The 21,471-nt window shown below is 41.6% G+C and overlaps 1 protein-coding gene across 7 annotated transcripts; it reads left to right on the top strand.

The window, feature by feature from the left end:
* The first annotated feature begins 790 nt into the window (after positions 1 to 790).
* LOC117455885 (ceramide transfer protein-like) lies at positions 791 to 21,462 on the top strand. Of its 7 annotated transcripts, none has more exons than XM_034095521.2 (18): positions 797 to 1,411; positions 3,070 to 3,204; positions 11,160 to 11,276; positions 13,894 to 14,001; positions 14,118 to 14,256; positions 15,278 to 15,361; positions 15,739 to 15,887; positions 16,208 to 16,300; positions 16,392 to 16,478; positions 16,583 to 16,675; positions 16,838 to 16,906; positions 18,074 to 18,169; positions 18,421 to 18,553; positions 18,648 to 18,718; positions 18,816 to 18,944; positions 19,059 to 19,188; positions 19,493 to 19,629; positions 19,738 to 21,462. In XM_034095521.2, exons 1-17 carry the CDS (start codon positions 1,301 to 1,303, stop codon positions 19,618 to 19,620), a joined length of 1,872 nt encoding a protein of 623 aa, XP_033951412.1. In that variant the 5' UTR covers positions 797 to 1,300; the 3' UTR covers positions 19,621 to 19,629; positions 19,738 to 21,462. The 7 variants fall into 7 exon arrangements, with proteins under 7 accessions (XP_071061130.1, XP_071061131.1, XP_033951412.1 ...); XM_034095519.2 differs by lacking the exon at positions 16,838 to 16,906 and adding an exon at positions 11,422 to 11,487 and having other exon boundaries at positions 798 to 1,411; XM_034095517.2 differs by lacking the exon at positions 16,838 to 16,906 and adding an exon at positions 11,422 to 11,499 and having other exon boundaries at positions 798 to 1,411.
* Positions 21,463 to 21,471: the final 9 nt, after the last annotated feature.

Here is a 21,471-nt window from a genome sequence, read left to right as displayed (position 1 = left end):
CTTGTTTGTGTTGGTAGGAAATAAATACTAAAGGTAACTTGAAACCACAATCAGAACAGAAGTAGGTTAACACGAACACAGAATTTGCTTTGGTGTGTATGGTGCATATATAAACACAGTAAGAACAATTACATTGTCAGAGAAAGACGAAAATAGCAATACAAAATAAACAACTTAAAAAACTAATACTACCCCAAAAAAGTATTTTCTAAAAAAAGAATATTAAAAAAACTAAGTACAGTAAAATATGACAATAATGAAAAATAAAACATGTACTGTATGGAATGTAAAGTGGAGAGCTGTGCAGATTTTAAAAGAGGTAGATTGAACAGAAACGTGCAAAGTATACAGAGGCATGTGCAGGGTTCACAATATTAAAATGATTAAAATATGTTCTCACATGATTTGCATTAATGTAATACATAATGTCTATGGAAGGGGTAAAAGTCAGTGTGGGTCCCAGCAGGCCTTGTTGATAATTAAACACATATTTACACCAAATATAAATATATAAAGAACATTGTACATTGAAATATGACAAACTGCAATTATACTATTTTATTGTGGAGTGCTGTGCATTTATATAGAGAGATAGAGATATATATTATTGAAAAGTGCAAAAATAGTTGAACACCAACATGAATCTGGAGCATAATTCACTCTGGTCTATTTTCCTGTGCTCCTCAGTCTATTTTCAGTAATGTAAACTGGAGGAGGGGGCGGGGCCTGCGTACAGTTAAGGAGGGGTGTTTGGTGACGTCACCGGGGCAAGCGCCCCTGCGCACCACACAAGTTGGAACACGCGCTAGGGGCTAAACCACCGAGAAGAAGCTCGAGACGTCAGTTGAAACATGGCGCTGAACGGGAGAGCTGTCAACAGTCAACAGAGGGAAGAAGCACCAACAACAACCGTTGCTACTGCCGCACCGTCTCTCTGAAAGTCAGATACGGATTACCTGCTTGACTGCTGAAGCTAGCCAGAGCACATTTATCTGCGTTTCATCCTTTTCTGACACTTAACTCGACGTTAAGCTACCGTTACAGACACTGCTTAGCTACCTGTTTAACCACAACATGAGTCGATCTGTGTAGCTTACCTTACCGTCGTTTATCTACTCTGTGGCTGCTACCTAGCTTCTTCTGTTTGGGCTAACCTCAGAGCTACTAGTCGGTGTATAATACCAAAACATGATTTGTTGAACTGTTGCCGCTTATTCACTCAGGTCCTGTCAGCTTAAACTCACCTGAGCATCATATATGCCAAGTTAGTATCGGTTTATAGCTGAATAGCATCGAGAACATGTCAGACAACCAGAGCTGGAACTCCTCCGGTTCCGAGGAAGACGTGGAGCCCAGAGATGAGTCTGGACATCTGATTGGGATTGTCGATTTAAGCGGAGTCCTCAGTAAGGTGGGTCATGTTTTTTTGGTTTAGTAAGCTTCATCAGTGTCACTGCCAAGTCCTGAGGGCAGAGGTGGGAGAAGTACATAGATCTTGTACTTAAGTAAAAGTAGAAGTACCACAGTGTAGGAATACTCTGTTACAAGTCAAAGTCATGCAATCCATATGTTACTCAAGTAAAAGGTGTAGCTAATTGTACTTTGTATACTGCAAGGTATATTGTTAATGTTACTCCAGGTGTAACTTAAGTCTAATTGAAATGTTGATTTACATATATTTCAAATAATGTATCAAAATCTGCAAAGTAACTAAAGGTACTAAATGAATGTAGTGGGGTAAAAGTACACGCTAGCAAAAACATTTACCTTCTCAAGTTAAGTAACTGTACCTCAAAATTCTACTTGAGTACATTTACTTACGACTACTTACTTAGTTACTTAGTTACTTTACACAACTAAAGGTAAGTAATTGTTTTTGGGCTAACCTGAATGTTGTTAGCTTGATCAGTGTCACTGCCAAGTCCTGAGGGCTTAACTGTCAGGGAGGTGTCTGAATATCAGGTTAAATGAGGTGATGATGGGAATGCTTTACGACAAATCACAGAATGTCTATTTTGAGTGTTGTTGGGGTTATCCAGAATCCTTTTCTCCCTGTCAACATTTCCACATTGCTGCTCAGCAATATTACACCGGTAATCCCAACTGAGGCAAAAGGAAAGCCCCCTTTTGTAATTGAACAGCGGGGTTTTTAATGCAGCAGCTAGCTACATTAGCTCATAGATGCCTCTAAGATGGACTCACTTACTGTTGTAATGAGTGTAGGTAAAAGTTGATGGCTTATTCCAGGTTTGTACATGTAACATTGTATACCTGTTATATTAATTTGACAGTTGCTGCGCACCAGTTATATTCAAGTGGATGGTGATCACAGTAAGCTGTAGCCATGTTTGCACAATGATGTCACCACTATAGATAATTAGGACAGCTTGTATTTTTCCCTAATGTACTTTGTGATCACATAAAGCCTGCTGAATATTTCAATGCTTTTTCTACTACTATCAACATGTGTACGTGTTATGTGCACATGTTCAGTGTAAATATTGCTTTGACAGCTATATGCAAGGTACAGGAAAACTTTTGCTGGGTTTCTGGCACTCGTAAACACCGTCTGTAAAAACACAAACACGACCAGCTCTTGTTCATCAATCCTGTTTGTCTTGGGTAAACAGACAGTTAAGTCTCCTGCTAGACAAATCTTGGTAACCTATTTGGCCATATGTTTCTTCTCACTTGTGCAACACGGTCTTAATGAGTTAAGCTGCTCGCAAGCTAATGTGGTATTAATGTCACTGTACACTGGTTGGCTCTAAACAGATTGCATGCTGACCCGCTAACCAAGCATATTGGGAGATTAAGCAGATCTGCATCCAGTAAAGCTCACCTTTTTAATTCTACCAAGCCCGGCACACATCATACATCCTCAAATCCTACGTGTCATATCTCATAAATAGGTCTTCTGAGAAGTGCAATAACACCAAGTTATCTTTTTGATTTTTAACTGATATTTGTAATATATATATCTATATCTATGAGCTAATGTATGTATATTTCAGCTAATGTTTGTATATATTTTTTTAAGATATTGATTTAAAGGGCTCTCTTTTCCAGTGGACAAATTACATCCATGGTTGGCAGGACCGTTGGGTGGTCCTGAAAAACAACACGCTGAGCTACTACAAGTCCCAGGATGAGACCGAGTATGGCTGTCGGGGTTCCCTCTGCCTTAGCAAAGCTGTGATTACTGTAAGTACCCTTGAGTTTCTTTTTCACCAAACAGCACACTTCTTATTAAAATGAATTTGACATAAGTTCTGTGTTCCTCAAAGCAGCCTTTCGTTTGTGCAATACTGGCCCTTTCAATATGTCATACAAGAATTTACGCTTTCATTTTCAAGAGTTACATTTGGTAATAGAGAGAGGAACCATCACTCTCGCTATTAAGCCGCCACACAGTCAAATCGTCTGTGGCACGCATCCTACTGAGGCAAGTATCCTCTGCTATTCAAGACCTGAGAGGATGCGCTGTGGATGTTTATTTAAATTGCAAATGTGGTGACAAACTACCCTTGTGTGTCACTTCACCTACAGCCTCTGCTGATTTTCTGAGTACTGTGTTGCTCTAGTTTTAGCTCCCATGAAAAAAAAATCCTTCCAGCCAGGCGGTGTGGTGTTAAGGCAATCAGTAGCGTTGTTGTGATAACCACAGTGGAAATATTTCCACCACAACAAATGGTCTGCATTGTTGCTTTTGATTGGATGGTAGTAACTGACAGCTGACACTAAAAAGGACGGCTTTCTCTGGAGTAACTTGACCTTATCCTTATAGTAGTTGTCTCGCTATAATATCCTCCATATTACAGCGAGACAACTACTATACAGCTTATCGTTGTCATTGACTCAATTATTTTGTATTCAGGTTGACGATGCTTTGTAAAGCTTTTAATAATCAGGTCAGCAAGTTGAGGAAATAGGATTTAATTATTAAAAATCAGCTCAAGAATAGTGTGCTGTGCCATTAGCTGATGAACTCACTCTATCTTGACTGTCTGCGCTTACACAAGCTTTTATCTGCATGAAAGTTGGCAGAGGCATCACCTTTGTCTGCTCGGCAACTAACCCGCTGTATACAATTCACAGAATGTCACCTTTTTCACACATTGCATGCTTTGTTCCAACTCATAAGAAAAACATGTTTTTCTTCTCATAGATTAAGTGTTTTAGTTGGGTGTTGCACAATACATTTAGTAAGACTTGCTTGTTGAAGCAACTAAGAAGAAGCAGGAACAAAAACAGTTTCAATACTTCTTTTGGAAATGTCTCCAATCTAAAGATCAAACACCTTTCGGTTTGTCCTTCCATGGTGTACTACCTGCCTCCATCTTTTCTTTCTGATCCTCTACAGTTTTTTTGGGAAGTTTGATATATGATGCATTAGATGTGATACAGATGTTAGGAATCCACCATATGTTTCTATTAAATTCATGAGGGAAGGACTCTGGCTCTCTCCTGGATCAATGTGCAGGCCTGAAGCTTGACTCGCTGTAGACGATTCTAATCAGATGAGGACCTTTACACTTGAGTTTCTCAAACGTCTTCTTCAACTGCAGGCGACAACGTATTTTCGCATTGAACTCCTGATTAGGTCCCAAGTTCTACTCTGCCTATCAGGTGACTGTTGTCATTTTGTAAAAACATGCTACAGTGTGTGGTAATGCTTTATTGAGAACTTCATCATGAGACTGAGTATTGCTGTGTCACTGCATAGGATAGACCAAGAAAGTGGAGCTGTGATAGATTTAGCTTCCAATATGTTGAAGACTCCCTTTCTGTCAGACATGTAATATTATCCTGCCTAAGAGATTAGGAAAGAGGCTGCCAAACTATGCTCATAGGAAAAATAAATCTAAATGTGTCAACAGTTTATAATGCTAGATGTTCACATTGTCTCCATCATATTTCAGTGGGAACCCAGGTCAGTCATTGACTTAGCCCCGCCTGTGTCTCTCTACAACAGTAACAAGGGAAGTTAATAAGTTACTGATCCCAGGCAGCAGAAAGCAGGCTTTGCTATTAACTGTATTTGTTCAGCTTCATCCATTCCCAGCCTGTGTAAATATTAACCTCCATGTGACGCTACTGTTGTCATTTCTCATTCCGATGGAAATATGCCTCAAAACTCTGGGGAGTAAATATGAAAAAGCTGGTAAAAGCCATGGTGGTGGCCATGCACAGACAGAAAGTGTATTACTCTCTTTCCTCTCATTTCCCCTCATGTCACTCACAATAACACAGGGGTACAATATGTTCTACAAAAGCTCCCAAAGAAGATTCACTTCTGATTATACTGCATGCTTTAGAGCTGCAACCTAATTCCATTTTCATCAATAAATCACTTTGCATAAAACAATAGGAAAAAAATGGTTAAATGCCTGTCAATATCTGGGGCGGTTCACATCTTCGGATCTGAACTGTCCATACTAATGCACTTTATTACGATGTATTTATTACAAAAAATGAAGAAATTCTCAAGTTTGGGAAGCTGTAACCAGTCAAAGATGATCCAAATATTTGCTGATAATTTTGTGGGTTGATCATGTGCATGTGCATGTGGTGCGCATCAGTATTAAGTTCAGAGGCAAGTCTGTGGTTAAGTTGCACGATGAGTCATTTACTCATTCCAGTCAGGACACTAACGTTAAGAAACCCAGGTAGACCTGTAATGGAAGTTGGGACATCTTCATTGCAAAACAACCAGAGCAAGTGCTCGCAAGCATTTCTCAAAAGAGCAAATTGACAAGATCCTTTATGTTGTCTATGACTGATCTAATGCCGGAAATGTAATGTGGAAACACAATAGCTAAGCTACAGCACAGCTTATAATAAAATAAATGTATCGTCCCATACTTTGGCCTCAAATTTCAACAAACTGGAAATATCTGTTTGACACATGATCAACTATGAGGAAAGATTACTTGCAGAGCTGCTAGGTTGGGTTGCATTGTTTTTCATTGTGTCCACCACCTGTTCGTGCACGACATGGTAGGTAGGTCATATGCATCCTCTTTGTCTGTTGAAGCCACCTCCACGACTAGGGAACTTGATGACATTGAATTGAATGCCATTTCGTGTTGCAACGATCATATCAACCAGCAAAACCAGCATGACAACAATATTCTCAATCGAAACGTACGCTTACTCACTTTAAAAACAGCTGACACATTGTCTAATGTGAACCGTTCTCTACTTTCATTGGCAAACAAGTAAAACCATCAAACTCTGTGTTAGGGATCGACCGATATGGCTTTTTCAAGGCCGATACCGATACCGATTATTAGTAATCAAGGAGACCGATAACCGATATTTGGAACCGATATACATTTGCAGTAAAATCAGAAAATATATAGTGTCAAAATGTAGAATAACACAAACTCCAACACAACTTCTTTGAAATGCATTTAAGTATATATTATGTTTAATGAACTTTTAAACATCTTACAACTGGTTTTCCTCTCTGTGCCCTTTTCTTTAGTGCAGCCATCTGCTATGAGTTAGAGAGAGACAGGAAGTGGGGCTGCAGGCTGACATGCTTAACTAACAATAATGCTTAATTTATTATATCAAACCAATGCCTGTCTATCTGGCATAACATCCCAATAAGCTGCTAGCAACTGCAAAACACTATGCTAGCTAATGTTTTGCAAACTATTAAAAGTGAGGCTATGACAGTAAACCTAACGTTAGTCTAGTAGCCTCACTTCTAATATGTTGCTAAACATTTGCTAAATACATGTTGATTAGCTAATGAGCTTCACATATCAACCTGAAAAACTGCGAGGCTCCACTCGCAGCCCCTCCCCCCCACCACAGTTACTCCGCTGCGAGATGCTGCACGCACCCCGACTCTGACTGACTTCCCGCGTCCCTGTGTAACTGGGAAGCTGATAGAATTGGATCAATAGATCGTGCTGTTTTTGCAACTTCAGCATAGGGGATTGGGATGTTTATTGAACTTCGGCTTTCAACTGATTTACCTTCGGAACACATGTATGGCTCTGCCGCTCAGCGCTGCTGCTTGCCTCTGTCTGTGTCTGCGTTCTTCGCACCTGTCTGTACTCTGAGAAGGTCCCGCCTCTATGGCTGGCTCCCGCCCGGAAAATCTTCAGTGTTGATTGACACTTCAGTAATAGCCTATCAGATAGCGCTGTGGGCGGGACATTGCTCGTGTACAGAGAGTGGTGACTGCAGACAGAGAAACGGCCGCATCAGAGCCAAAGTGTTATCGGCAATTTTATAAAAAAAAGGCCGATACCGATAATCGGTCAAATGAGGAATATCGGCCCCGATAATCGGCCTGGCCGATAATCGGTCGACCCCTAGTTGACAGTTGACTTCAACATGTACTATCTAGTCATGTTATTCCAGGTTGGTGCGTATGGGTTGTCTATTGGATCAAATGGGCCTCCACAAGACTGTTCTTATCGAAGGCTGCTACCCACCATTGGCATTTGTAGATCTATGGTTAAAAAGAACGCACTGTGCTAGTTGTAATTCCACGTTTAGCTTTAATTTGCTGCAGGATTGTTTGGAGTTCTTCAAGGCCGTGTCACTGGATGCAATGATTTGTCGTTTTCCTCTCCGTATCTGTCACAGAGAGATAGGAAAATAGACCTACGGTCAAGTTGGTTGAATTGAGCGTTGGGACTGACGTCAGGCTGGTGCTGTCTTTGGCCAGAGAATACGATTTCCTCATGCCATGTGACTTCCTCTTCATCGGGGGTCATGTCTAGGGTAAAAACCTAATACACATGCACACACAGACTTGGGCACGACAGACCTTTCTCTCATCCTTGTTTATTTAGCCTTTCCTTTCCTCTTGCACTCTGAGCTCTTGGTGAGTCAGTGTTTCCTGCACTAGACCAATGGGATCTCGTTGTAATGTCCGGCGTGAACACAAAGATGTTCCTGGCTCCAGGTCTGACGGATCAAGATACTATATGTGTCTTAATCTCCTGTGCAGAGAGAATAATTATGAGGTTTAAAATTGCACAAATAGAAATGAAATCCAGTTGGGTCTTTAAAAACCTTGTTAGGGTTCTCGTTGTTTTTCAATCCATCAGTTTTTTTGCATATTAAAATTCAAAAGGTTTTCTTCTGGAAGCTCCCATCCACTCACTTCTGGAGAGTGTGACTACGAACACCAGCTGGAGTTGAAAGGGAGAGCACAGAAGGGCTTATTTATTTATTTAGGCAGAGTAATACGTTTGTATTTAGATAAACAATGTCACACACTGTTTTGTTTCCTCATGATTTGGCATTTATATGACTTGCTACCCTTTTGATACAGAGGAAAACATTGCATTTAGCTGACGCTTTTATCCAAAGCGACTTACAATAAGTTAATTCGACCAAGAAGATACCAACTTGAAGAAAACAGAATCATCAGGTTTCATAGAGCCAAAACATGTCAAGTGCTACTTAACTGGCTTTCGATAAGCCAGCCCTTTATTAGTATACAAGTGCTTTGTTAATAATTCTATCGCTCGAAGTGGAGTCGAAAGAGATGAGTTTTCAGTCTGCGCCGGAAGGTGTGTAAGCTTTCTGCTGTCCTGATGTCAATGGGAGCTCATTCCACCATCTTGGAGCCAGGATAGCAAACCCACGTGTTTTTGCTGAAAACACTGAATATGTTTCGTGGTAGATAATTTCATAAGATGCTTGTTCTCCTTCCAGTCTTGTTACCCCGACCATGCTCCTTTATGAGATCATGTTGATGTTGAAAGCGATCCAAAACAAACAAGACGCAATAATACGAGTAGAGTCCCTAGGAATAAAAGGCTTGTGGGCAAGACCTTTGTGTGATCAACATATTGTCCCCTAAGCATCACATGGATGCTGCGCCTAAACCGTGTTGCTGAAAAAATAAAGGTATTTTTGTCCATAGTCTACTTTTTGTACCAAATAGTTTAAAACAAACCAGTGTCAAGTAACATTGTGGCACAAAGCCTTCATGGAAGAATAAATAATTACTGCATCGGTGTTCGCTTTCCCCCTTTCCCATTCAAAATAATCAAGATATTGATTTGCTGCAAGCGCATCTAGAACATCCTTCCATCTATTTCTTTATACCTGCCTGTTGGAAAGTCATTCAGCAGAAATGGTCCATCATTCTTATTGACCTAGATTTACATCACAATTTGATTATCTGGTTCAACACAAGGATTCACAAGACACTCCACACAGTTCATTTATTCTCTTTTGCTCGTTCACACCGGGCCCGGGTTCACGTCAGCAGGTCCTCTCGTGATGTGCAAGGCTGCGAAAGTGTCATCACTATGATGGAGTATTGTTGACCGTAGCCTTGGATCCCAGTAACCTTCTTCGACCCAGTGCAGGCTTTCATTTCTCCAACAGGCCTTCCAGTCAGTATACCCATGACCCCGCCGTGCGGAGGTGATCATGAGGGACACATGTTCCCACTTCCCGAGCAACCAGATGACACAACAAGCCCATTGACCAACTCGACATTTGCAAATTGAGTGCGGTAACACTCCAGCACTCTTTCATCTCGCATGATATTAGTGTAGTGCAGCCATTGCAGCAAGGGACACTTTATTATATTCTTTTTTTAGAATATTGTATTCAAATTTTGTTTTAATACAATTGTACAATCAGCCAAAAGCCCTTTGGTCTTCCTCGTACAAATGCAGGGTATATGATGCATCACATTGTTTCCTTCCTCTTCTTCTCTGTCTCTGCTACCGGTGTTGACTGTATGCAAATACCGCTGGTTACAGGTTTCAGCATTCGGCCTCATATCGTGCATTATTGACACGGAGCATCTGGTCTTGTCCTCAGTGCCGTCCAGGTGTCGTGCGACAGAGCCAAGTCCCCCTCCTCCACTGAAACCTCTTTTTAAAGACACCCTAGTGGAACATGTATTACTCTGCCAACTCCCAGGAGTAATGCTATCCTCCGTGATGTTGTGGGCTCGGGTGCCTCTGGGTAATATTAGATTGCAAGCTTGCTTTTGGTTGATGATCAAATGTGCCCGTGTTGTTTTTGCTTGTATCAGGGAAAAGAACATGTAGGTTGTTTTTATCTTGTAGATCCTAAAAAGGGCTGGTCGACAGGATTAATCAATGCAGTATTATTAGGATATTATTTTTCAATTTTGAACCCAAAAAAATCTATAAATGCATCAATTAAACAAAGCAGTCAATTTCAATCACTAATTATGTTTCACTTAAACTGACCTTTGGTGAAATGAGTGCTTCTTGCAACATTGCAGACTCTTGGCCCTGCAGAGGCAATTATTTGACTTATGGCGCGGTACAGATGCACTATGAAAGGAATCCAGATGTGTTTACTGCATTGTGGCCACCGTAGGAATGGAGAGGTCTCTTCTCTGAAGGGATTTCTCTTTGTGCTTACAGTTCAGCCGCAGTATCTGGCGTTCCTGCTCATTCAGTCCTTTCCATGTCTGTGCTTCTCGAGCCGTGTCCTCGGCCACTCTGAGCCAGACTCGTATATCAGCGAGCTGTGCTTAGACCTTCAGAGGGGTTTAGCATTGGGACTCACTGTTGTCCTTGATGCATTAGGTAAACACCATTGCTGTCCCCACCGCTCCCTGCATCCCTGCACTCTCAAACACACACACACACAGTCCTTGGTTAATGGCCATGCCAGCGCTGCAGTTTCACAGCGCTGACGGTACACCGGAGGGATATTAGGAGTATGCTCCATCTTGCTTGTTGCCTTAAAAGGCCAGTTATCTGCCACTTCTCCTGCTATGGGACGGTGTCTGGAAGTAAAGGCTCTTATAGTACGCTCTATTCTGTCCTTTATCTCTGAGATGTATAGATCAGCCAACATCGACTACATTCGACTCCCATCACTGACCATGGATTCCATGTTTCCTGTTTTTGCCGAACAGGAGAGAGATCGGCAGTTTGCTATTTCAGTGTCATTCTCACGAGTGCCTCCCTCTGCTCTTCCTGAGCAGGAAAGAGATTTGCGTTTCCCCTCGCTGAAAGAACATGAACTAAAGCAAAACTAGTTTGCAGGCCCTATGTCTTAGAATTCTCCAGTGTCTTCAAACTTTCAGATGTCGAGAATACCGATAGTAAAAGGATTTACAGCGGCATATTTTCAAAGTAAACCGACTCATCTTTTTGTCCCCTGTCCTTCTTCTGTTTTAGCCTCATGAGTTTGACGAGTGCCGGCTGGACATCACTGTGAACGACAGTGTGTGGTACCTCAGAGCAGCAGACCCGGAGCACAGGCGCCAGTGGATCGACTCCGTTGAGCTGCACAGGGTAAGTCACGCCCATTAACACAGCCGCCGAAAACAAACGGCTGGTTTCAAAATAATCCAAATCTTTGTCACAAAGTATCAAAATACAAGGTTTGTATTTGTGGATGCGAGTGTTCATTGTATGCGTGTGTGTGTATTTCTATCAGAGTATCAAAGAAGGGAGGAGAGAGAAGGGAGGAATCCAGGGAACAATATTCATCTCTCCACCGCTGGTGCGTTTGTTGGCAAGTCTGCAGGACTTACTGAGTGCTTCACTCGCCTTTAACAGTTTAGTTACAACTGTTTCTCCTTTCTCTTCCAGCTAAATGCAAAATGCTGTGTGAACTGTTCTATGGTGGATGGTGCTCTATTAGTGCATGACGCTTGTTGAGGCTTTTAACAGAGGGCACCCTTGGCTAAAATGTATCCTAACCCTGGACTAACAATAAACTCAGGGTTTAGATAACAAACAGACCTTTTACACGGTGACTTCTTAAAGGGTGTCGAGCCTTGCTGAGAAAGCTGTTTGAATAGTGTCAACAGAGAACCCTGTTTTAATGATTTTCTGGGGACGTTCCTGTGAAAGTTGTGAAAACAGTAATGCTTTTCTAACTCTGATGTTTGTGTCGGTAGATATCAGTACAATGTGACTTTACCCAGGGCTGAATCACAACCTTTCAGAGCTGTGAAAAACCTTGAAGTGCAGGGTGTAGCACCGATTGTATTCAGTTAGTGTGAAGGACAAAGGAAGCGGGTTGCAACCCCTACTGTTGACTGCCGAGTGAAAAACAATACATGCAACAACAAAAAAGGCCTACAAAATGTTTATATACAAACCGCAACCAACCATCAAATATGTAAGTCTGTCTTGCGTTGATGTTGAAAACAACCCATGTGTCATCTGGTTGTTGATTGTTTATGTTGTTAGGATCCATCCTAGGCTGAGAGGGAAATGGTTTCACAACATTAACAGCACTTATTTTAGTCTGACTGGGAAGAGGTGTGGGCAGTGACCACGCCTTCAGCCTGCCAGAACACACGCCTTCAGCCTGCCAAAACCTCTTCTTCTTAGAGGGCCCTGCGTCTTCTTTCAAAACCACCACGACTCCAGCGTCTCCAAGGAGACGCAACACACCACAGTTACTACTCTCACAGTTGGAGATGGTCTTACAACAACACTTGTCTCTAGGATACTATCTCTAGTAAAGAAAACGATGTTTGTTGTATTTTAACTGTGCAGTGAAAGCTATGTAAGGCCATATTTATGGTTTTTATGTGGGCTTTGTATCACTTAAAATGAGCTTTGTGTCTTGGGTAAGTGTGTTTCTACTCAGGGCAGCTCTTTTATCAGCTCCAGGCTTTATATCTTGTTTTATCCAAAGTCAGTAGGGTGAGTGCACTTGGAATTTAATCACCTGACACCTAAACACACACAAACACTCACTCAGATACTCCGTTTGCCTCATTGCATGCATCTGTAAGGCATGCGTGTGAATATTTCTACTCAGTCATATAACAATGTTATTTATTATCTCCACCGGCCAAATGGCTTGTATTTTTAAATGTTCCCAGCTACTCAATAGATTCCCCTTGTTTTACTGTCTGGTGAGTAATGCAAATCGACTAGCCCATGCATATTTTAACAGCATTTGACTGGTAAATGTTGGTCATTTTGTTGCCTACATACTGTTGAAAATGCTGACGGGAGCAGTGGATGAATGTTTACTTGAATCCAGTTTTTTCGTTTTTTTTAATTCTAATAGTATAGCTGTAACAAAACCTCAGCCTTCTTTTTTTTCTTTTTCTCAACCAGATTAAGCAGCCCTCATGCAAACAGTTAGATAGTGCAATCTGTGCTGGTGAAGTCAGTGGGGCAGCAGAATGTGGTTAAAGGGCAAGCAGTGCTGTCTGAAATCTGTGAACACAGGCCGAGTTAATTCCTGCCGTTGACCGACAGTAACCCCAGGCTCTCACAAATGCTCGTCACGTGCATTGACATGTGCTGCCCCCTGGTGGTAGAAATTGAAATGATGTCTTAAAGGGAAAAGCATCTCTGCTCCTCCTCTCCCCCGCTCCCTCTCTGTGCTGCTGTCACCAGCCATCTATTTTGAGGCCAGGCTGTTATATAAGGGAGGGGAAGCGGGCAGGTTTACAGGAAGTCTGTTGGATATTTCAGTTGCGTTGCCATGGTCACTGAATCCGTGTCATGTTGCGCTGCTGCTGAGCTCAATGAATACTGTCAAAATGTTTGCTTACAACATTTAGGGATTACTGCCAAAACTTGTGTTCATATTAGGATGAAATGCCAGTCAATTAAAAAAGAATCATGATTTGAAACTACTAGTGTAGGTTGTACCTCAAAGCAGGAGAAGATACTTTATAAAGTTTAGGTTAATCCTTGATATGTTTAAATGACTATACTAGATGGAACATGACAATTATCAGAGCACCAGCTAGAGCAGAGATTAGGGAAGGATTAGTTGTAGTTGACCTTTTGTTTTGTGTCGCATGGTTTGCTTAATAAGTCACAGCTGAGTTGCAGCAGTTAAATAAATCATTATAAGGAATTTTATAAAATAAGGCTACTTTGTGACGACATTGCTAACGTGTCCCCATGTCTGTTTCTGCTTTCTTCACAGGCTGATTCTGGGTATGGCTCTGAGTCCAGTCTGCGGAGACATGGCTCCATGCTGTCGCTCACATCAGCCACCAGCGGCTTCTCCGCCACCTCCACATCCTCCTTCAAGGTGAGATTACTGCTCAATGTTTACTCTGGCTGAGGTCTTTGGCATGGAATGGTTTAATTGTGGTCCATGGAAATGTAAACCAAATACCTAACCGCTGTTTCTTTATTTGCCTCAAGAAGGGTCACAGCCTGAAGGAGAAGCTGGCGGAGATGGAGACATTCAGAGACATCTTGTGCAGACAGGTGGACACGCTTCAGAAATACTTTGATGGCTGTTCAGACGCCGTGTCCAAGGACGAGCTGCAGAGGGATAAAAGTAAGACCACTACTTTTACACATTATTCATATTAATATATATATATTCAAATGTTGTGATTTGATATAAGAAGAGAAGATTATGCTATTGTTTGTCTTTAGGAGTAGTAATTATTAATTAGTTGAACATTAGAAAAAGAATTCTCTATTTTGGACATTTCAAGCAAATATGGTAAATATGTATTTATTATTATAGTTTTTCAAAAGTGAGGATTTGATGCTTTTTCTTTGTCTTATATATTTATATATATATATATAAAAAATGTGTTTCTTTTGTTAAAGCGATTTGAAGACTACACAAAATATATTGTCATCTTTGTTACAGGCATGTTATAGACATAACAATAAATTGACATCGAGAAAGTAATCAATAGATATTATATAATCAAAATGATTGTAAGTTAAAGCGTTGTTTATTTCCTCACAGAGATTTTGCATTGGTTAATCAGCCATGTGTGGAAATAATGGAACGGTTAAGTGTGCGGCACAAGAGTATTTACAAATTCAGGGTACCCGGGTAACTGATCACAAAACGTGGTTCTAACAAGACAAAGGTGTTTTTTAAGTGACTTAAATATTCCATGTATATATTATGGTAATATATGAAGATTAGAGGAAACTTGGACTGACTTGTTTGGAGTGTGTCTGAGTTTTGTGACTCAGTCAGCAGTTATTCTCCAAACCCCCTCACCCCGGGTTGGCAGGCTGAACATTTGCTCACGGCAGCCTGCACTGGGCGCCTATGGCTGAGCACAGAGAATGAAGCCCTGCTTTTGTTCCCCTCACCTCCCTCGCTCCCTCTCCATTCTGAAGATGAAAACAGACCATTGTCATGTTGTCCGGTGAGGCAGAGCTCGGCCAGTCTGACGGAGCTCTGTGCTGCAGCTGAAGTAGTGAATGAGCGTAAGGCGCTTCCATGCGCTCTAAAGCTGGTTTACTTTCATTAGCCTCCTACCAGAATAGGCTTGCTTGGGTATCGCTACCGTTTGCCTTCCCTATCTGAATCTTTGTCTGTTTTTCAGTCGTGGAGGATGATGAAGATGACTTCCCCAACACCAGGACAGATGGAGAGTTTCTGCACAATAACAACGGCAGCAAAGAAAAGCGTGAGTAATGCAGAATTCTATAAGTAATATTCTATAACGTTAAATATTCATGACTCTCGGGCTTAACGTTTGGAAAAGAGCATTATCTATTATTTATTGAGACGGCAAAGACAAAAAAACACAATGCAAAAAATGTTCGATGAAACTACCCACAACTGCTTTGAAATATATGTTCTCGTAAGAAGAAGTTGACAAAATATGTAGTAGCACCTTTTAAAACGGTTGTGTTCCTGCAAGTTATAATATATTCCTATGTTTGCAAGAATTGTTCTTTTTTAAATGCGATGCCAATGAATGTGAAATATGATGTTGGGATGCGACCCTGCACTGTACAGATGTGGCGTTTTGTTTTATTCCCATGATCCTCCTTTGTGCAGTGTTCCAGGCCTTGAGTCCTAAGGGCATAGACTTTAAGGGTGAGGCCATCACATTCAAAGCCACCACAGCTGGGATCCTGGCCACTCTGTCCCACTGCATCGACCTCATGGTGAAGAGAGAGGACAGCTGGCAGAAGAGACTGGATAAGGTGTGTAGCATTTGGCCTTGTGTCGTCTATTTTTCTTTTCCTTTTAAAGCCTGTCTTTCCTACATATATATTTGTCAGACCATAATCATCTTTTTGTGCGTTTGAATGTGTTTACTTTGTATCTGGCATCATGGGTTGTCACATTGGCCAAAACACAAACATTAAGCGTCAAGATGAATATGTTTGAAGAAGAGAAAACTGGCAGTATTTAAATGTTTCATGTTTCTTAACTTCTGTTGACCGTCATTTTATGATTTCATACTGCGTTCCATTAATGACACTGTATATATATATATATGTGTGTGTGTGTGTGTGTGTAGGAGATGGAGAAGCGCAGAAGAATAGAGGAGGGCTACAAATCAGCTCTGAACGAGTTGAAGATAAAGTCGCACTTTGGAGGTCCAGATTATGAGGTAGAGTTTACATTTTCTTCCATCATGCAGTGGCAAGAGTCTGGGCTGTGAGAACTTTGTCAGTAACATGTTCTCTCGTTTGATTTGTCAGGAGGGTCCCAACAGCCTCATCAATGAGGATGAGTTCTTCGATGCAGTGGAAGCTGCTCTCGACAGACAGGACAAAATAGAGGAACAGGTACGCTAAGGACCAGATGCAGTATATAATAAAAGAATGATCACTGCTACGGTTTGCTTTTCTTGCTTTTCTTGTTGATTTAAAATGTGCTTGTTTGTGTCCAGTCTCACACTGAGAAGACGAGGATGCAGAGATCCAGCCCCGTCCCCCCCGGAGACGTCTACTCCACCATCGGCACACACAGATTCGCTAACAAGGTAATCCAGCTAAAACTGTACACATCGCTTCACTTCCATTTCTGCCATTTCCATTGTTTGTCATCACACACCACTTTCATTTTTAAATCACATCCCTTTTTCTCTCTTCCACTTCTTCATGTATTTGATCTATCATCCTCTTGGCTCTTATCCTCCCTGTAGACTCATAGTCAGTCCCCCCCCGCTCTCATAGTCAGCGTCCCTCACGAGGTCCACAGATTCAGCGCAGAGGTAACTGTCCAGAGGCCTGTACTACGAAGCTGGTTCAACCTAACCTGGATATGTTTGAGTTGGTCGGTTGGCCTGATCCAAAACATACGCGCTCTCGCTAAGCGGTCCTACGACGCGGGTTATCAAGTGGATCGCTCAAGCCAGCCGTGTCCTAATTACATTTGTCTCGAGTGTTTCATCAACTTAATGTGTTGCTTAAAATAATACTTCTGCATACAGTCTGTGACACTGAGTGTTGCACGGCCAGATACGGCTCAGCTGACTCAGATAAGGAGATATATGATACATTATGAAGTGATATCATCATCTTTATTTAAAGAGACTCTTGGTCCATTATTACAAAACATACAACACTCAAATATAAATAAAAAAAAGGCAGTTATACCAATGTTTCCACAGAGGTGACTGGTATGATGTGATATGAATGATAATGGGACACATCGACGTCTGCACTCGGTGTACTTATGTTGTGGCAGATATTTAAGTAAGCTTTCTTAACGCTAATGTTATAATAGTCAGATTGCTCTGAAGATGGAGGTGATATTCTATTAATGTTCACGTTCACACAGTCGGTGATTTTTGCCGGCCGCAGCTTTCCTGCACCGGCAGCTTTTCTGTATTTCCTTTCTCCTGTAATATGATTTGATCGCTTTAAACTCCGCACACTGAGCTCTGATTGGTCAGCAGGCGGTGCTTTCACTGAGTTGAGCTCTTAGCCTGCAACCAGGTTAGCCGCACAGCATAAGTTACCATGGAGATCTAGCCCGCTAAAAAGAGAACCAGCGTCGTAGGACCGGAAACCCCAAGTTTTCCCTGAAGTTAGCCGCTAAGCGAAAATCCTGCTTCGTAGTACAGGCCGTTTCACCTGTCGAGACTAAACATCATGTTTGCATGACTGCTTAAACCCCAGTAACACAACAGCATGACATGTGAATTCCCATTGAATGTTAAAAACAATGTGCCACCAGGTCTGATGTGTGAAGTGCAATAAAGTCCTGCCTGGTACATTGAAGCTTTGTGTCCCCCAGTGTTAGCTCAGTGTTGGTCCGTCTACAAAACGAGGACGTATTTCATCACTGCTTTACGTTGTCGAGCAGTGTTTATGCCAATTCCCATGGTTCAAGTTTTCACTCACATCCTCCTTCTGCCCCTGTCCCCGTGTTCTAGGTGGAGGAGATGGTGCAGAATCACATGACCTACTCCCTGCAGGATGTTGGTGGAGACGCCAACTGGCAGCTGGTTGTGGAAGAGGGAGAAATGAAGGTATGATGCGTGACTGTAACCTCATGCACTTATCCTACTCATTGGATGAAGACTGTATTTAGTTGTAATCTGTGCAATGAAATGTCATTTAGATCCCATAGCAGATCATATTAATCCATTATTTTGCTAAATTAATACAATATTGTTTCAAGTAAGTTTAATGATTATTAGGCCGCACACTAATCAAAGCATATAACATGTATACGCATGTTGAAGTGTGTCTTTACTTACATGTGGTCATGTGTGTTCAGGTGTACAGGAGAGAGGTGGAAGAGAACGGGATAGTGCTGGACCCGCTGAAGGCCACACACTCAGTGAAGGGGGTGACTGGCCACGAGGTCTGCCACTACTTCTGGGACACGGCCTACCGCAACGACTGGGAGAGTAAGTCCTCTCACTAACGATCTGAACTGCTTTAAAAGGTTTTCTTACCGTTCTTTATAAAACTGAAACATCCCTACTTTCTCTCCCTCCGCAGCCACCATTGAAAACTTCAACGTTGTGGAGAATCTGTCAGAAAACGCAGCAATTGTTTATCAAACGCACAAGGTAAGGGCTACGATATCTCAGACCACATCTCAACCGTGGAAAGGAAGATTGTTTTATATGATCTATTGCATCTGAATAATAAAAATGTGTGTGGCAGCGTGTGTGGCCGGCCTCTCAGAGGGACGTGCTGTACCTGTCCGCCATGAGGAAGATCATGGCCAACAACGAGAACGACCCCGACACCTGGCTGGTCTGCAACTTCTCTGTGGATCACGACGATGCTCAGGTGAGCCATAAACCAATCGGATACAGTTTAGGATCCTGACGCCATGCAAGGATATTTATTGAAATTATAAATGACAATCATGTTGTTTTAATTCTCGACCTTGTTGTCCCACAGCCCTCCAACAAATGTGTCCGTGCCAAAATCAACATCGGCATAATCTGTCAGACCCTAGTCAGCCCACCAGAGGGAGATAAAGAGATCAGCAGAGACAACATCATGTGCAAAATCACTTACGTCGCCAATGGTGTGTTTTCTATTGTCTAGCAAGTATTTTGGCTTCAGTTGAGGTTAATGATCATCTGATTTTAGCTCTTGAAGACCTCTTTAAAGTGTCTTCCAAAAAGGCATTTTAAAGTCTGGAATGTACCAGTCTTAAATATCTTCTCCTAGTTCTGTTTTTATTTTGTTACCATCCACCCGAGTGACTGTATTGTGATAAAACATTTTATATGCGATGTTGACATTGTAAGGGAAAACTCTAAGAAGCCATTTTGACTTATTATGATGATAAACCTTGCTCCACTGTTAAACCTCTCTCCTGTGTGCAGTGAACCCCGGAGGCTGGGCCCCTGCCTCTGTGCTCCGGGCCGTGGCTAAGAGGGAGTATCCCAAATTCCTCAAGCGCTTCACCTCCTACGTCCAGGAGAAGACTGCTGGCAAACCCATCTTATTCTGAGGCGCACAGGTAACACTCAGAGGGAGTACTCATCCACTTTATTTACTCACCTGTCACATCTCAATCTCCGTTTTTGCATACCTTGCAAAATGATAAGACACTTCTTTATCTTTCCAGTGTTGAGACAAAGGACAGAAACGCGTATGAGGCTTTGAGGATCCAGGTTCTTCAGACTGACTGCTGCTCTGCTGCGACCCAACATGTTTTGTAAAGTGGTTTTCTCCCTCTCAGATTTTAGCTACAAGTTAGTTCCTATAGGGGGAGGAAGGGTCAAAATGCTGCCCTCTGGTGGCTGCATTCAGACATCTGCGAGACATTCATATAAAACAATATTCGTGAGGCAACTGAAACCTCGCTGTGATCGTAATTTCGAGAGACATTACTACTTGTGTCTCCCCTTCAAAACACTTAATGGCTGTTTCATTGAAGAGTAGTCTCCTGTGATGAATGCACCCAGCAGGGGGCCCCGCACCCCCATTCAAGTTTTTTATGCAGCAGCTGATGCCATCGTTCATGCTCCTGTAGAAAAAGGATTTGTCGTGTTTCTTACAGATATATTAATATATAAATGTATGTTCTATAAGAAGTTTATAAAAAGAAACAGACAGATCTTTGCTAATAGAAGGAAATATTTTATTGCAATTTATAGCTCCTATTTTTTGTTGATTTATTTCATAAGTCATTCCCCAGCTTTCTTTTTAAGCTGCTAACTTTTGCTAGTAAAACATCACTGATTAAGTCCAGAGGGCTGTCATCTTCCCATGAGCCCTATGATATGAGACTTGACCTCTTCGACCCCGGCCCTCTCATGAAAACACCCCCGAGTGGTGCTGACGGGGGGACGAGGCGTCAGGAGTTTGTCATTTATTTAATGTAAAAAAACAGTTAATGTACATTGTTTGCTCGGCTTTATATTGGTGTTATTGTACAATGATGTAGTGTCATATAGCACCTATTTTGAATGTTTATTAAGTTGTAAATAGACAAGATTTCTCTGAAGGTCACATCGTTGTTGAGCCCAGATGCCTTGGTGTAAAAGGAGAATCTAGCTTCAGATGGGACAAAGGAGAATCGGTAGTGAAGTGCCTCAAGGTGTCCATTTAAATTTACTGAATGAAACAGAGCACACTTAATTTGGGTTTCCCACCGAGGGCTTGCAGGATATTTGTACAAGTTGTATTACTTGAGATACATTTCAAATGTAAGTTCCGTATCAGCGTCGTCTCCTCCACATTTCGGGTGTGTCACAACATTTGCTACTGAAATCATCAAGTTAGGTTTTGGTATAATGTGTAAAAATGTAGACAAAGGTGGAGGTGCAAAGTCCAGAGTTCAGTAAGGATCTACGCTTGTGAGACCTTCCTGGTTAAAAAAAATATATTTGAATGGTGTACTTATCATTCCTTATTTGACGTTGATATGGAAATATCATCACACTTTTAAGAGGAAGTTGGTTTTCACTTCCTTAGTTATTTGCCATGTAAAACATTTCAAAGTTAAGCATCGGTAGCTCTACCTGAATATATTTTAGTACTATTTTCCACCAGTGGACAGCACAAGATGTTTGTTGCTATTTTTTCTGTCTCTTTTTGAGCGTTTGATTTTGGAGCTTCTAGCAGTGATGTGGGTGAGAGTGAGCCGTATGATACTCAGCCTCTGGGCCGAAGAAAGGCTGAAGCGCTTTCACCTTAACATTTTTAAATCAAAAATGAATGTTATTAGGAATATGTTTTTGTAAATAATTTGTTCATACTAATGCTGTGGGATCAACTTACAAATGTACTGTGACAGCATTGCACTTCCACCCTGTTGAAAAAGTGAAATAAATAAGTTTATCCTCTATTTCTTATT

Source organism: Pseudochaenichthys georgianus, chromosome 12 (assembly GCF_902827115.2).
Source record: "Pseudochaenichthys georgianus chromosome 12, fPseGeo1.2, whole genome shotgun sequence".
In the NCBI taxonomy this organism is placed as follows: domain Eukaryota; kingdom Metazoa; phylum Chordata; class Actinopteri; order Perciformes; family Channichthyidae; genus Pseudochaenichthys; species Pseudochaenichthys georgianus.
The sequence above is the reverse complement of the archived record's forward strand: the minus strand, read 5'-3'. Positions and strand labels throughout refer to the sequence as shown.

Bases quoted from the DNA above. Each gene is read 5' to 3' on its own strand.
- LOC117455885 (XM_034095517.2), top strand. From the start codon at position 1,301: ATGTCAGACAACCAGAGCTGGAACTCCTCCGGTTCCGAGGAAGACGTG. The intron at 14,002-14,117 runs GTGAGATTACTG...ATTTGCCTCAAG, and splicing joins CCTCCACATCCTCCTTCAAG to AAGGGTCACAGCCTGAAGGA. The intron at 15,888-16,207 runs GTGTGTAGCATT...GTGTGTGTGTAG, and splicing joins GGCAGAAGAGACTGGATAAG to GAGATGGAGAAGCGCAGAAG.